Source organism: Sander lucioperca, chromosome 12 (genome assembly GCF_008315115.2).
Source record: "Sander lucioperca isolate FBNREF2018 chromosome 12, SLUC_FBN_1.2, whole genome shotgun sequence".
Lineage (NCBI taxonomy): Eukaryota > Metazoa > Chordata > Actinopteri > Perciformes > Percidae > Sander > Sander lucioperca.
Window position 1 is genome coordinate 32055610 of NC_050184.1, and position 17209 is coordinate 32072818.

The 17209-nt window shown below is 40.6% G+C and overlaps 2 protein-coding genes across 2 annotated transcripts; one reads left to right on the forward strand and one right to left on the reverse strand.

Annotated features, from left to right (window-relative positions):
- Window positions 1-1559: 1559 nt before the first annotated feature.
- LOC116043594 (ubiquitin carboxyl-terminal hydrolase 37-like) lies at window positions 1560-7930 on the forward strand. Its single transcript, XM_031290403.1, has 16 exons — window positions 1560-1607; window positions 1816-1877; window positions 2599-2683; window positions 2801-2835; window positions 2996-3104; window positions 4828-4886; window positions 5152-5373; window positions 5684-5821; window positions 5968-6091; window positions 6186-6337; window positions 6516-6615; window positions 6763-6839; window positions 7076-7190; window positions 7295-7355; window positions 7580-7731; window positions 7841-7930. The coding sequence occupies exons 1-16, from the start codon at window positions 1587-1589 to the stop codon at window positions 7844-7846; spliced, it is 1518 nt and encodes a 505-aa protein (XP_031146263.1). The 5' UTR covers window positions 1560-1586; the 3' UTR covers window positions 7847-7930.
- A 2294-nt stretch (window positions 7931-10224) lies between these two features.
- Window positions 10225-17161, reverse strand: tuba5 (tubulin alpha 5). Its single transcript, XM_031290413.2, has 5 exons — window positions 16688-17161; window positions 14264-14489; window positions 13143-13291; window positions 11903-12583; window positions 10225-10843 (listed from the first exon to the last, which is right to left on the reverse strand). Exons 1-5 carry the CDS (start codon window positions 16688-16690, stop codon window positions 10544-10546), a joined length of 1359 nt encoding a protein of 452 aa, XP_031146273.1. The 5' UTR covers window positions 16691-17161; the 3' UTR covers window positions 10225-10543.
- Window positions 17162-17209: the final 48 nt, after the last annotated feature.

The following is a 17209-nucleotide window of genomic DNA, read 5'->3' on the forward strand; positions in this document are numbered from 1 at the left end:
TAGGTTATTTGTAGTCTACGGTGTAGGTTGGTGTAAGATTACATTTTGCTTGGACAACAGTTGCATTTTTTGGATATATTGGTGTGAATGTAGTCGAAGGCTCCATATTTCATTTTGAGGTGTACAGTATTGTGGATTTAGTATTATGTTAAAATATACAGTTTTTAAAATAAAGATGACATACTGTATATTGTTAGCAAATCTTGTTCCATATGCCCTTTTTTGAATTTAAGCCCCTGCCCCTCAAAAGGTCTCTGCACGGCCCTGCTTGGAACGTCAACAGAAGTAACGTCATGCAGGAACGCATAGTGCACCTTTAACCTAACTTGACCTCTGCCCATAAACTGTTGATATTTACAGTCTATGACTCTGCCTAAGATGCACACCAATGAGTCACGAATAAGAAGACAGGATGGCTGCATGGGCATGTGTTTCAAACATTACTGGTTCAACCATGGATGTATAAAGAGAACGAAAATACACAATTGATTTGTGTGTGTCTTGGCCCTGTACAAAAGCAGCCTTATTGTCACACTTGTACAAATAACTGAATCAACAAGTAAACATGTGCATCTGTAGAGGTTCATGTCACCAGTAATAAAGTGTTTATAACGCAGTTTAGAAAGTCTGTATGCCTACACAGTTAAGGTGAATAAGTGTCCAACAAGTGCGGGGGCCTTGTCTGTTGCAGCATGGAAAAAGGTATCCCCAATATGGAAGGTATCTCCAACATGGAATATATCTATAGGAAATATAAGGATTTGAGCATACACTGCAAGCGGACTGACTGCACTTAAAATAAATGACATAATGTCCAATGATTTTTACTCCCTGGTATGAAAAGTCAGACAGACCTGATCTAAAACCGCAGAAAAGATCCCTAAAAAAAGAAGTTGAGCTCAGAGTCTACAAAGGTATGTCAAACTTCTGCTATTCTCTGTCTATCTCCAGCTATGTTCCTTACTTCTTGCACTTGTATTTTTCCTCCCTGATCACCTATTGTGTTTCTTTGACAGCTCCTGTATCTTTCAAGCCTTTTTTTCAATTTTGATCTGTTTTATAGTAATGTTTTAAGTAATAAATGTTATTCCATTATTTGTATATTTTTAAAGCTGTGTGTCATTTGTATTGTGTTTTGGCTTCCTGGAAGTTTTACACCGTGTGCAATTGACAAAAAAGCAAAAAAGTTAGACTGAGTTTATGCTGAAAAATATAATAAATGTTATACCATAGGGTGCATGTGGGGTAGGGACATTTTCAGAGGAGCTAACAAAGACAAACATCCAAATGAGCATACATTTAAAATGTCTGCACTAGGCTGACTTTCTTTTTTTTTTTTTCAGATAAAGCTTGGTTTACTGTTCAAGACCTTTATTACAGTAGTTTTCTAATGTGTGTCTGTGTTCTATTAGACATATTTGATGGAACTCAGTGCCTGTGTGTCATAAAGCATTCTAGAACATCATGTCATCAAGTCATGTTCTGTTCCGGAAGCAGATCAAGTTGGAGTTAGAAACCTACACTCACTTAGAACTTAAGTTGACCAACAGTATACTCACATTTTACCTACTGAAAGATTTGCAACAATGTTCAACTGTCAACCAAAGGTTTGTTTCACAGGTGTACAAAGTTTGTGTAGTGTTTTAGACCTTGTTCATCTCAGTTCATCTAAATCTTTGAGTATCTCTCTGGCTTTGCTGACAAAACTATTGTAGGTCTGCTACAGGATGCTTGTTCATGTCAGCAAAGAAGACACATTATTTTTCCGTGTTAATTTATATATATATATATATGTTTTCCTTTTTTCCTTGACAGAAAAATCAAATCGCTCCTGAAAAAGTTGAGGGAGATAAGAGCAGACAGCGCTCCAATGGGAGGTAAGAAAGTTGCTTTTGAATACAGTATAGTTAGTGACTGGGAAAATAAAAACATCTGTACGATGTGATGCGATTTGTTGAGGTGCTGTGTTGCACAGTACAGTAAGGTGTTTTCTTGATATTTTCCACTAATTTTACATATGCGGAGGAACAAAGATATAAGATATATCTTACAACATAATATAATCCACAGAGGTCAATCAGCTCTTCTGTTACAGTGTCATCAACAAATTAAAAGATTCACTTTTTTATTATAGGACTGTTCATGACATCATACAAGTTTTTCTGTTTTCTCATCAATTTACTTTAAAAAGAAAATATTTAAATGTGTCATTGTAAAAGTCAGCAACCTCAGAGACATGCACTATGACTAGTAATTTGTTTTTGAAGACTTGATCATCAATATTAACTCTTGCTTGCTATTAATTAATCTGATGATTATGTAGGCTAATGGGCACACTTGCCACACTTTAAGTTACCTTTGGCCAATTGTTCTTAAAAGCACGTACAAGTGAATACTGTATCTTATGTTTGGTGTAAGTGTGAAAGAGAATGGTGTTGGGAAACATGTTAGTTCTTTTAGCTTCTGGAGTATATATCATGGTCTCATAACAATGTTTCTTGATGGTTGAAGTCTGTGACAACTGTGACAGAGTTTATAATGCCCCTAAATGATTGATTTTGGGTGTATAATAGAATATGTGTTTCTGTGCATCACCAGAGTCACAGTCGCAGAAGCGCCTGCTGCCAAGACCTCTGCGGAGAACTGCGACGGGAGGTGGTACAGACTGTTCGGTCGACCCCTGGTAAATTTCACAGGAAGTAACAGCGTTTTTGAGAAGAAGATTTGAGAATTTTGTAAAATGGGTTTTTGGACACAAAAGATGCTTGACATAGACATTGCTTTTGTTTTTATTCTACAGAGCAAAGTTAAAAGTCTGTCAATGTCTGTGAAGAGGTAAGGAAATCCTCATTGTCAACTCAAGTCTTTATCCTGGTAATGTTGGTGAAACACTGCAGAGGACAGAGGGATTCGTCCCTTTAGGTGATTTCTCCACAGTACTGTATAATCCCAAGTCAACAGTAGAATAACCAGCTGTGTGTGTGTTTGTCTGCAGGGCCATCTTCTCAGGTGGTCCAGCAACCACCACAGCACCTCCACCTGAGGAGGACAACCAGAGGACAAAGAAGAAGACATCTTGCTGGGGACTCTTTAACTGCTGCAGGGTATGTTTCACACAAAGTTGCAGGGCTTCACATTAAGCAGATATTTACTAGTCTGAACTTGAATTTTGTCTTCTAAAGCAACCCGGTCTCACGCCAGTTCGTGAAATGGTCACGTTATTTTGATTTATTGAGTTGTGTACAGGTCACGATTTTCGAACGTGACCATTTCACTGGGCTGCTCTGGGGGACGCAACGGGGAAATGAAATGCCACAACGAGGAAATGAAACGCCACAACGAGGAAATTAAACGCCACACGTCGGCGACAACAACGGGACGGACCACCACACATGGGACGCGATCCCCGGGCGCAGGGACACGATCCGCAGATGGTTGGGGTTAGGAAAAGAAGAACGGAGAAAGGTTGTGGTTAGGAAAAGAAGAACTGGGAAAGGAACCGTAACATGCAGGACACACTAACAACAACGGGACGGTTGTGGTTACGAAGAGAATAACGTGGAAAGGAACTGCAACACGCAGGACCTGATCCCCGGTCTCCGGGGTGACCCATCCACCAGTTCGACCAACCTCACTGTGCAGATTTTCGCCTTACCAATACTACTCTCTACTGTAATCGTTCTGTGATCATGAAATAAGCTTCCCATTGAAATATATTACTTTAAAATTCGTGCTCACCACACGAAAATAACGACATTAACGTGTTCAGTACACAAATTAATAGATTCAATAACGTGACCGTTTCACAAACTGCCATGAGACTGGGCTCTCTAAAGTGTTAATTCTAGTTCATCTTGCTGCTGTAATCAGTGTTGGGGAAGTTTTAAAAAGTAATGTTTGCTCGTTACTTGTTACTTCTTAAAAAGTAATCCGTTACTTTACTTAGTAACTACTTACTTTTTTTTATGAACATACAGAACAGACAAATACAATTGAACAAGAACAAAAACCCTCTCCCACCCCCCACCCTCTGCGGTCTCGAGGAAAACAAAAACAAACAAACAAAAACAGAAATCACACACCTTGACTTAGAGACGTATATCTCTTCTGAGGAGTCCAATATGGCCTATGACATATGTTGAAGTGGATCTGCTGGTGATTTGGGTACTTGGAGCAATGGAAAATGTTGTACCAAACTGTCTCCCAATTAATTGCGTTCCCCTCAGGGCTCAGCTCTCACTCCCATTTCCTTGCTATTGTGAGTTCTCCTATAGATACTTGCAACAGTTTAGCATAGATCTTGGACGCTAATCCTCTCACAGGAAAATCAACAAACCAATTAATGACTGGGTGCCCCTCAAGACTGTTTCCCCATGGCCCCTTTTCCTCCATAACATTTTAGGGCTGATCTTAAGCGCAGATACAAGAAGAAGGATGTCCTGGGGACCTCAAAACTAGCTCTTAGGTCTTCAAAACTCAACATACCTTTCTCATTGAATAACTGGTTTACAGTATAAATGCCTCTGTCACTCCACTGCTTACAAGCAAAGGGTTTCTTACCAGACATTAAGTGTGTATTGTGCCAAGTTGGGGTGTTCAAATGCCACTTGTTGGTGTAGCGTAGTTGCTCCTCCACCTGTTTAAAGTTAGTCAATGTGTTGGTGATAATATAAGCCCCCCTGGCTGCAAAATAAATTTGCTGCCACTAGGGTGTGTCTAGATTTCTAGGCTACGTTACACTACCTTTTACCTGAAAAAGTTGTTAAGTGCGTTATACACAATACTGGCTGTAATATTGAACCACTGGAGTTTTCTGTCCTTTAACAGAGAAGACATCGTGTGGCTCCAGTAACTGACGATGAAGCTGAGCAGAAACATAACAGCAGGTAACCAGGATCTTATGCGTTGACAGTATTGATCTGTTTTCACACACTACTGTTCACAGTGTGTTACATCACATCCCCTGTGAACAGGAAATTACTTTTGATGAGAATCAGTATTATCTCTGCTGGACATGTACTCACTTTTGGTTTGGTTTTGCTGTTGTTTTCCATGTTGACCCACATATAGTGAATACAATTAGATTATCAAATCAGTAGAAAAAATACATGAAATACAGAATAACAGCCTGTTTCTCCCTCCATGTTTCAGTTCTGTTATAATCCAGAATGACCAAGTGGTGGAGTTTAAAGGGCTCAGCGATGAAGAGAAGGCTGCACTAGACAAAGCCAACAAAGAGAACAGGAACGCAGCTGCCACAGTGTACGCTGTTTTTATCTCCTTACTCAAAGCCTTAGTAGATAAGGTGATTTGCCTGAGATGGGGTGCCTTCAATCCACTGCGCCTCAAGGTTCATCAGGCCCCCAGGCTTGGGTGAGTAAATCTGCACACACACATACTCTCACATAGAGACAAGAAACAGAAAAGTTGATATATTTTAAATATTTTTCACGAAATATGGAAAGTGTTAATTCACCTAGAATGACCTGCAACAGCTTATTTGTTTTTAGAAATACAAGATTATGTTACAGCTTACATTTTTTTTACCTCCATGCAGAACATAAATACACCACCTAAAATTAAAATATAGTTACCGTTTTAGTGAAATGTGCCACAGTTTGTAGTTTGTCATCGAAGATCGTGATGTTGATGTGTGATGAGTCCTGTTGTGTGCGTGTGTCAGGTTTCCCAACAAATCAGCGACCTGCTATATGAACTCCAGCCTCCAGAGCCTAATCACACTTAGAGAGTTTGTCACTGATATCTACAGCCTCGATACGGATTTGTGGAATTATATTTATGAGGAGACTGCGCTGATAAGGTACAGCAGACACACACACACACACACACACACACACACACACACACACAAATGCTGCTTCCTGACTGAAAACATTATCCTCAACTTTTTCAACAAACCTGAAGACCACCTAAAGGACAACGACCATTTTACTTCCCCCTCTCTAGATGTTTTGTAAAGATTGTAAGAGGTCACGTCTCCAAAGATTGTCGATACAAACTCTGGGCCCTCAATATGTTCAAGAATGCCCTCTCTGTCCAGGCTCCTGAATTTGTAGACGACTACCCCAAAGTAAGTCATCTAGTTCTAACCGTTAAATGTTTCGTCGCCTGCTGATTTTTTCTCGTCTGTGCATCAAATCAAATCTGTGTGTCTGTATGTTCAGGATGCCCATGAGTTTTTAACAGCGTTCCTAGATCAGATGAGAAGTCTGGCTTCACCGTTGCAAAAGGCTGCAGCCCTCATGGGGAGAAGCTATAGCTGCCCTGTGGACAGAAACCTGGTGTTCAGAATGCAAAACATCAGGACATGCAAAAGGTAAAACCACAAAGTAAAAACAGTGTGTGGTTGCAGGCCAAACATTCCCTGAGTTTTCCACTCATATAAATCTATTATTATGAATTTTTGGAATATCTTTAATGGGCCAGTTCACCCAAATCCAATAAAAATGTTTTCTCTTTCTCATTTTGATGTGCATTGTCCTTTTAATGTGCAGGTGTGGTGCTCAATCCATCACAGAGGAGGAGTTCACCAACATCTCTGTGGATCTGGTTCCTGGAGGTTCAGTACAGCAGCTGCTCAAGGAATACCAGATGGTAAGAACCTGGGCTCACTCACTCACATCACCACTGACTGATATGAAGCCTCATGGAACAAAGAAAAATCAACCATTTCACACTGCTGCCGTTTTTATGGCTTTTTATGGTGTTATGCAATACATAACTGACATGTTGTTACTGCAGGAGACAGAGTTGGAATATAATTGTGAGTGTGGCTGCAGCACATCAGTCAGGCACTCCACCTTTCTAACCCTGCCCAGGTGAGTGACATCACATCCACCACAAGCACTGAGAGGCCTTTATACAAATCATATTTACTTTATATCTGAACCAACCATTTTCAGATGTCGGCTGTACAATCTGATGTTTTTATCCCTAGATGTGTGGCAGCGAGTGGTTTCTATTAATTAATCCGCAGTATGCTTATGATCAATAATCCATTAATCCACCATGCCTGCATTAAAGATCTGTCACATGCTTTCTGTCCTGTCTACAGATACCTGATTATACACCTGAAGAGGTTCAAGTTCAGTCCGTTGCTAGAGGTGGAGAAGCTACATGACCCCATAGTCCTTCAGCCCTTCAGGGAGCTGATGGCGACTACCAGCCAGGTAAAACAACCACACCCCTGGGACACACAGAGAGTAAATATGTGGACTGTGTTTGTGTATGTGTATGTGTGAAGCTAACTATTGTTATCTGTGTGTCTTATCAGGCTGATGGCTGGTACAAACTGATTAGTGTCATCAGCCATTTAGGCTATGACTGGAGCAGTGGTAAGATATTTACACATTGAAGGTTTGACTGTCACCTTCTGTAGTCCTCTATTAGGTTCTTAGACATGTAACAGATAGATAAGTGTCAATCAGAGGCAGAAATATTGAAATACTTAATATTGACTGGCACTCTTTCAATTACCTAACTTTCTTCTAAATTAACTTTTCATAAGTTGCACTTCATGCTTAGACACTTGATGTAACAGTGATTCCTCTCCTGTTAGGACACTACATCAGCCAGTGCGTGCACCCGGGGCAGGATGTCGCAGATGACCAATGGCTCTGCTATAATGATGCCAAGGTTGCCAAGACAACTGGTGCTGCCGTTTGTAAGCAGGCTCAACAAACAGCCTACATCGTTTTCTACCAAAGATCGGTAAAAGGACAACACTGTGACACCCTGCACTGAAGTCAAACACACATCAGAAAATGTTCTTGTTTCCCCACACACAAAGCAGCACTAACATATGTGTGCCTGTTCCTAGATGTAGCTGGCAATGGTGGGACCTACTGATGACGTACTCCCTGGATCAAATTAACAAAGACAGCACTTAAATAAACACTTGAACTGTCAGGATCCTGTACAGGGGTCTCATTTATAAAACTGTGTGTAGGATCCTTACTAAAAGTGTACGTACGCCCAAAAGCTAAAAATGCATACGACAAAAAAAAAAATCAGATTTATAAAACCTTGCGTACGCACATCTGTAAGTAATGTTCCCCTTATAAATCACAGATTACCCATAAGTGTGCGTACGTGAATGAGCCTCTTATCCCGCCCTGTACACGCCCATTTTTAACCATAAATAGTCAATGCAAAGCACTTCATGAATGCTGATCAGTGTGTTAATGACCCTGGCAGTTCTTTCATTACGCTGAATCATGATGACTGATGGGGAAAAAGCAAAAAACTTCTCAGACGCTGGTGAATTGCTGCAAATTTAATTATAATTTCGGCCTGTTCTCGCATAGTGTAGGGAAACCTGATCTATAGACTATCTATATTAATAATACCGTCCAAAACGGCAGGCATTAGGCTACGGTACTCAAGGACAGCTTCAATATACCAGACCTATATAAGATTTAACAGAACTATATATTATATCCAAACAAGCCTTAGTGATAAAGTTGAAGATTATAGTATTTATATAAAACACTTAGCTGTCTGCTAATGCCATTTTGTGCTGTGGAAACCTGTACATTTTTCTATCCTGCTTCCGTTACAAATTTGCGGGAACCAATCATAAACTGGCTTATCCACCTGGCGCGCTATTGGTGGGTTTAACACGATGACGATAGAGAAGCGACCAAGCAGCTTTTTGTTTACATTACATTACATACTATCCAATTGCGTACAGAATCATTTGAACTATGCCCGTTGATTACGCCTCTTGTGCAGTAGAAAATACAGAGCAGACCCCCCCCCCCCCCCAGACCAAAATTGAGCTTGGTCTGGTGATAGCCAGACTAGTAGTATCCCCCACCCCGAGATACAATTTGAAGACGAAAGTCTAATAGGCAAACACACTTTTCTTCATGCAGGTTTGGTCATGAACAGTATTAAAGTTTGGACCGATAACGAGGACATTAAGTGTAACGATTGTACGAGAGCTTAACGTCTGTATTTTCAGACTTTGACATTTGATGATATATGCACAGATTAAAGACATCTATTTAGTTATTTACACTGTGTTCTGCAGTTATCTAATGTTAGGGCAGTGGTTCCCAACCTGGGGTCCGGGGACCCCTAAGGGGGGCGGCAAAGATCACAAAGGGGTGCGCAAGTCTTTATCTGGTTTGAGGTTGAGGTAAAAAAATATATATTTGCACATGTTAAACAAATTATGATAATACACTGGAATATTTAATGTATACAAAAGTCTGTATAAAAACTATATATTTTTGTTCTCGCTTAAAATTGTAAGCAGGCTACTTAGTAGGCCAAACCTCCGGGACCTCTTAACCTGGGACCCTTGCTGTCATCAGGTCAGCTGCTAGCTGCTGTCATCCTCGCTTTTCCTGCCGCCACAGCATCACTATTTTATGAATGAAACATGGTGGAGAAACGTAAAAGTGCTGATAACTCCTCTATATCAAAAAAGAAAGTAAGGCTCTATCTCGAGAGTTACCTCAACTTCGGTTTCGGAGGGGGGGCTCAGCTTTACTTAGACATAAGTAGGGGGGGCGCCAAGGAAAAAAGGTTGGGAACCACTGTGTTAGGGTATTTGATGCTATCCTGTTTTCCATGGAGTCGGGCCATCTCCTCCTCCTGCGCTCCGCAGCGGACTCTGTGAGGGTGAGACAGCGCCGATTAAATATTAAGAACGAGTTTTGACACCGTCGCCTCTGTCTTTGGTCAAATCAGAACTCATCTCCCACATACATCAATGTCAAACTGCATGTGATATGTACCATTATGACATGGAGATGAGTTGGTCAGTCTGGCTTGCTCTCTGGGAAAAGACTGCATTTTAAATAACAAATGGTAAATAAATAAATAAAATGTAATCAAAGCTTATTTTTTCATTTATCTCATTTTCAATCTTTTTGGTTGAAATAACCAGTTTATTCACTGGATTAAGTCTAGTCTATCACAGAGTGGAAAATACAGCTCAGAATAATGTTTGATGTTGGTAGAGTTCTGCAGAGAATCTGTTACACAGCTTAAATCAGAAATTAGCCAACAGCATCAACATGATAAGAAAACATGTTTATTAAAAGTATTTGCAAAGTCACAAGATGATTATAGTGAACATAATCTGCAAAACATATTTAATATTATAAGACCTGGGGTCCTACATCTCACTGTGTCAAATGAACTAAACTTTATTTGTTAGATGAAGTATGTCCTTTGTATTTGTTCCACTGAATATACTCACCTTTCAGACTTGCAAGTGTTCCCCGGGTGGATTTATAATGGGGATGTGGTTACATGGTGTCGTCTTTGACCACTGTCTGTAACACCCTGCTTGCACTGCACATCTCGAACAAGTTTTGCCCAGACAAACTTTATTTCACAGCAAAATTCAAATACAACTTTAGTAGTTGACAATATAAAACATGGCAGGGAGAAAGATCATTAATTTGGTTAACTCTATCTTAAAAGATACACAGTACAGGTATAAAATCGTTATTGACTTGGTACAGGATAAAATCACTGCTGTGCAGCCATCACAGCCTTACGATGTTCAGTATTCTTGGCCCTCGTCGTCATTTTCAGAATCGGGGCTCATTTGACCCAACTCCTCGTAATCCTTTTCCAGACAGGCCAGGTCCTCTCTGGCCTCTGCAAACTCTCCCTCCTCCATGCCTTCACCCACATACCAGTGGACAAACGCACGCTTGGCATACATGAGGTCGAACTTGTGGTCGAGACGGGACCAGGCCTCAGCGATGGCCGTGGTGTTGCTCAGCATGCACACAGCCCTCTGGACTTTGGCCAGGTCTCCACCAGGAACAGCAGTGGGAGGTTGGTAGTTAATGCCCACCTGTTGAGAAAAAGAGAACGATCACAAAGATGAAGTATCAGAATAAGAATCAGGTTTATTGCCAAGTAAGTACTTACAATGAACTTGCCTCGGTGGTTGGTGCATATATAAACACATATTGAAAATGAATATGAAGTAAAAAATAAATACTGAAACAAATATATGCGAAATAGCTGTTTAACATAAGAAGAAAGAAAAAATAGGCTAAAAGGATTGAGTGCAGAATGTGCAAAAAATATATAGTATGTGCAATGGGCGGGTGTATGCTGTAGTCCAGGATGAAGGTTAAAGTGCTCATATTATGCTCATTTTCAGGTTCATAATTGTATTAAAAGGTTATATCAGAATAGGCTTACATGGTTTAATTTTCAAAAAATACCATATGTTTGTTGTACTGCACATTGTTGCAGCTCTTCTTTTCACCCTGTGTGTTGAGCTCTCTGTTTTAGCTACAGAGTGAGACATCTCACTTCTGTTCCATCTTTGTTGGGAGTCGCACATGCGCAGTACCTAGGTAAGGACTACTAGCCAGTCTGAAGCAGAATATGAGTGCATGCCCTGACAGTAGCTAGGTAAGGACTACTAGCCAGTCAGAAGCAGAATATGAGGGCATGCCCTGACAGTACCTAGGTAAGGACTACTAGCCAGTCAGAAGCAGAATATGAGGGCATGCCCTGACAGTACCTAGGTAAGGACTACTAGCCAGTCAGAAGCAGAGTATGAGGGCGTGCCACGCTAGCAGCTAGGCGAGCATTATAACGTGTTACAAAGTGTGTTTGTCTCTGAAGTAAAGGCTGGACTACAATAGAGCTGTTTGGAGCAGTTTGTGAACAGTGTTTTCTGTTGGAGATGGTAAGTCCCTTTGGGGTGGACTTTGGGCTTTTTCACTTTGAAAGCCTATTACATGCACAAAAAAGATATATAACACAATAAAGGAAAGGGAAAACACCAAAAAGCATAATATGAGCACTTTAATGCAAGGTGTAGTGACTAGGGGTGGGTGGGGGTTAAGACAAGACTATCTCAAGCTGCACTTCTTACCTTCATGACGTTACTCACCTTGAAGCCAGTTGGGCACCAGTCGACAAACTGAATGGAACGCCTGGTCTTTATATTTGCGATGGCAGCGTTCACATCCTTTGGAACGACGTCGCCTCGGTACAGCATGCAGCACGCCATGTACTTGCCGTGACGAGGATCACACTTGACCATCTGATTGATCGGCTCAAAGCAGGCACTGGTGATCTCGGTCACAGTCAGCTGCTCGTGGTACGCCTTCTCAGAAGAGATGATGGGCGAGTAGGTAACCAGAGGGAAGTGGATACGTGGAAATGGGACCAGGTTGGTCTGGAACTCCATCAGGTCGACATTGAGGGCGCCATCGAATCGAAGGGAGGCGGTGATCGAGGAAACGATCTGACCGATCAATCTGTTTAGATTGATGTAACCAGGACTCTCGATGTCCATGTTGCGACGACATATGTCATAGATGGCCTCGTTGTCCACCATGAAGGCGCAGTCGGAGTGCTCTAAGGTGGTGTGGGTGGTCAGGATGGCGTTGTAGGGCTCCACCACAGCAGTGGACACCTGGGGAGCTGGGTACACAGCAAACTCCAGCTTGGATTTCTTGCCGTAGTCGACAGACAGGCGCTCCATCAACAGAGAGGTGAAGCCAGAGCCGGTTCCACCTCCAAAGCTGTGAAAGACGAGGAACCCCTGAAGGCCGGTGCACTGATCCGACTGATGAGAGGGACAGAAACACAGGAGTTGAGGAGCTGTTAAAGGAATAGTTTTGTGGCCAGGTTAGCTCAGTTGGTTTAGCAGGCGCACATATATAGAGGTTTACTCCTCGATACAGCAGCCGCGGGTTCCCTTCTCTCTCCCCTTTCATGTCTTCATCTGTCCTGTGGAATTAAAGGCCTAAAATGCCCCAAAAAATAATCTTAAAAAAACAGGAATAGTTTTGCAGAATGCATTTATTCTATTTCTAGCAGAGATATACATGAGAAGAATGATTCCACTCTTAGATATGAGAGTGGTGTGGATCTTTTCATATAACTCCCTGAAAGAAATTTGTATATTTTCCAAAATGTTGATGTGCTTTAAAATTGTGCAATGAAACTGGGACTATTGTATGATCATCTTTATATCCACTATCAGATTAAATAAAAAATTAGAGCAGAAACAATGACAAAGCTTTTCTTTGTATTCATATAAAAACCCTCTGAACTCACTGAAATTCTTCCAAAAAGCATTAACAGTAATTTGTCTGTCCGGTTTTTCTCATTATTTGACTGACCATTTTACGAATACGCTCCATGACATCATCAATGATTTCTTTCCCGACAGTGTAATGGCCTCGAGCGTAGTTGTTGGCTGCATCCTCCTTTCCAGAGATCAGCTGCTCAGGGTGGAAAAGCTCTCTGTACTTCCCAACTCTCACTTCATCTGAAAAGAAAGTTTTTTTTATTCAGAAAAGTCAATAACATCGACTGCAACGTGGTTTAAGCGACGGACCAGACGAACGGCAAACGTGGATGTTTTCCACTAAAACAGACATGTCCACGTTTATCAGTTTTTACGCTAACATTTTCAACCATAATGACGGCTCCATAGTCTGGTGATGTAGCAAACCCATGACTAACTTTGCTTTTTTCCCCTCAAAGATACAAACTGAAAATTAGGTTGACATAAAGGGGAAAGTGTGTAAAATGATTGCACACAATTCTTCATTTAATCTAATGGGAAAGCCATAAAAGTGGGGTCATATAGGGTGGAGCCCCAAAATGGACAAAATGTAGTAAACGTTTATTGGACAAGTAAAAAAAAATCTGAATACATAAATAAATAATACTGGACATACAGTACATGCTCGTGCCCATCTTATTATCAAAATCGATAACCAGAAAATTTGAAATGTGGTGAGGAAAATAAGAAATAGGTAGTAGATAAATGATTCAATTATAGGTTCACACATTTTGTGAGGTACCCATATGAACACTAAGACATCTTATGCTTGCTGCAATAATTCCTCCAATTCCAGACTGGAAAAATTGTAAACCTATTCTTCAAATGTGTGCCCATGTGAAAATATAAAATATCAATAAATAGATACTGCATTAAAAAGGCGTTTTGTCTGGCCTAAATCAATCCAGTACTGTACTCTGTAACCTGCTATTTACACAATACACTTCTGTAAATGTTAGCCAGCATTGAATAAAAGGCAAAGGAGTCACCACTGCACTTGTTGCTTAGATACCAGTGTTCCCATCAGCAGTTACCTACGTGACCTGCGTGGATGGAGATGCACTCACACTAGATGCATATGACCAAATACAATGGGATGACGGCAACGGAAATAAAAATAAGAAAAACAGAGATAAGGAGGATAAAAATAAAGATATACACACAAGGACTCACCAACCACTGTGGGCTCCAGGTCCACATAGATTGCTCTGGGAACATGACGCCCATAGCTCCCAGTACTGAAGAAAGTGTTGAATGGGTCTTCACGAGAGTTGGGTTCTGCAGGACTGTCCAGGAAGACGCCATCAGGACCAACGCCGTGCTCGAGGCAGAAGAGCTCCCAGCAGGCGTTTCCTGTCTGGACACCTGCCTGGCCCACGTGGATAGAGATGCACTCTCTCTGGACAAACAAGACAGGTGCAAGTTCAAATGCCTTTCACAGAGATGTTAACACAAAACACAAAGAAAAACAACCCTTGTGGTACTTTTTCTCAATAATTTTCACACCCAAAAACATAAATGAAGAATGAAGCACAGCCATCTATTGCAAACAAAGGCCTGAATAAATAAGAAATAACTTTTTTTCCCCCATATTTTCAGTTAGAAACATTTACTTTCACTATCCATAATTACCTCTAAAATTTAAAGGAAAGGTCTTATTCACCGTATCCCCCAGAGTTAGATAAGGCCATACATACCCTTCTCATCTCCGTGCGTGTCGTAACTCTGCCTGGTGCAACCACCGCTAGCCTAGCTTAGCACAGATCCTGGGGGTAACCGGCTCATCTAATAAGTGGCAAAATAACGCCATCATTTTCCTATTTACATGTTGTGATTTGTATAGTCACAGCGTGTACAAATAACAAGGTCACATGAGACACAGCCATCTTCTAACCGTATACATACTAGGAACTATATTCTCAGAAGGCGAAGCACTGCTACTTCTGCTACTTGGGCGGAGTGATTTGCTCGCAGCACCTGAGAAGCCCGTGGTGAGGAGCAGAGAGTAACAACGGTGCTTTTCAGGTGTTGCGCTAATCACTCCGCCCAAGTAGCAGTGCTTCGGCCTTCTGAGAATATAGTTCCTAGTATGTATACGGTTAGAAGATGGCTGTGTCTCATGTTACCTTGTTATTTGTACACCCTGTGACTATACAAATCACAACATGTAAATAGGAAAATGTTGGTGTTATTTTGTCACTTATTGGGAGCAGTAGGCTAGGTTACCTCCAGGATCTGTGCTAAGCTAGGCTAGCGGTGGGTGCACCAGACAGAGTTACGACACGCACAGAGATGACAAGGGTATGTATGGCCTTATCTAACTCTGGGGGATACGGTGAATGAGACAAAGACCCAATAAGTCGGCATGTTCCTTTAATACAGTATAGATTGCTCTGGTATGATATACTGTATATAAATTAGTGTGGTTACTATAGGGCTGTATTGATATTTAAGCTCTATCTATAGTAATGGATATGTGAATGAATGTTGTGTTGTGTATTTATGCCTGATTTTATGTGGAAGTTGTTGATTGGTGCACAACAAACAGTCACCTCCTACAAAAAGATCAGGATGTAAAACCATTTGCCTGAAGATGGTCCAGTACCGAAACGTTGCCTATTATTAAAACCTTATATTTTTTGCAAGTAAGACAGTGTGCGGGAGTTTTTCTTTGCAACTCTTGACCTACTTGTCCACCTCCTACGCACCTGTCTCACGTTGTAGATGTGCAAAGTATTTTTCTGTAAAAATTCAGGTTAAAATATCAAGTGGCTTAAATTACATTGGTAAAATTCAGACACCAAAAGCCCAGACACTTTTATTTTCTATAGCCTATGACTTTGGGAACATGTTTTTTTTTTTTAATTATACCACGTGAAATTTCGTTTATGGAATTGAAATGATTATGGCCTTTCTTTGCTTCCATACACATCCGCTCAGTGTGCCATGTAAAAAAGATATCTGATTGCACACTGTATTAATCATTATCTGTGTCAACAAAGTCAAAAAAAAAAAAAAAGGATAGGCTTATTGCAACTCTTTACTGTTTTTCATTTTCTAAGTGCTTCCAGCAGTCGTGTTTGAACATGTTGAGAATTTTGTTTTTCCCTGGAGGGAGAAAATCCCCCAAGATGATTTTTTTTTTTTTTTGCTGTTGAGAGATATTTGTATAGACATAAGTATAGGCTAAAGCTTGGAATATGATCATTGATAAAAATACATCCAAAACATTAAATATCATCAAAATAGAGGCTTCTGAGGTTCTGTCAAGATGAAGCTTTAAGCTCCTTTGCTGTCTGTGATCGTAACCTCATAAAACACTCAAAGTGCAGAGAGTAATATAAATACATAATTTGAGCTTTCACATTTGTTCAGCTACATGTATGTTAACACAACAGTTGCATTTTTCATTTAAAATACATACAGCCAAAGGTCTGAGGAAGAAAAAACCACGTCTTGCTTGATTGTTAAATCCTGGCAGATAAAACAATTAAAAACTGCTGCAGATTTCACAAAAAGTAAGATATATAACATTAATGATGCAAACCAAATATCGAAATAAGTTTCCCCACTTCTAATAAATTCTAATTATCTTACCATGTTGCTGGAGACGATATGAATAAGTGGTTTTGCTGCAGGACACTGTGAGTTTATCCGTCCACAAGGCTCCAGACAGAGCGAGCAGTTCCTCTGCACCGATCTAGGACGAGTACCGAGTCTCAGCCGACAGCTGCTCTTTATACCTGCAGACAGACTCACCTGGTGTCTGGGTGGGAGGGGTGATGGTTTACTTCCCACATGAAGCTACTTCTCCATCAAAAAGTTGTTTTAGTCATTTTTTTGTCTTGTTACTGCGTGTAAAAGAAAGAACATCTGGACTGAAAGTTCAGATTCAGCATTGTGTCACTGGTTATTTCACAGCTGATTAACTCTTTTTTCAACATCATACAGTGGAAGAACAATTCAGACTACTTAAATAAGGAACACAGATTAAGTGAGCTGTGTGGGTTTATAATAAGTGAGTCCTATTTCTTATGCTCTTTACACAGTAAGTTTTAATAAAACCTCATTTTTTTGGGTTATGGAAGAAGATCATGTGTTTGGTCGTGTGTCTGTATG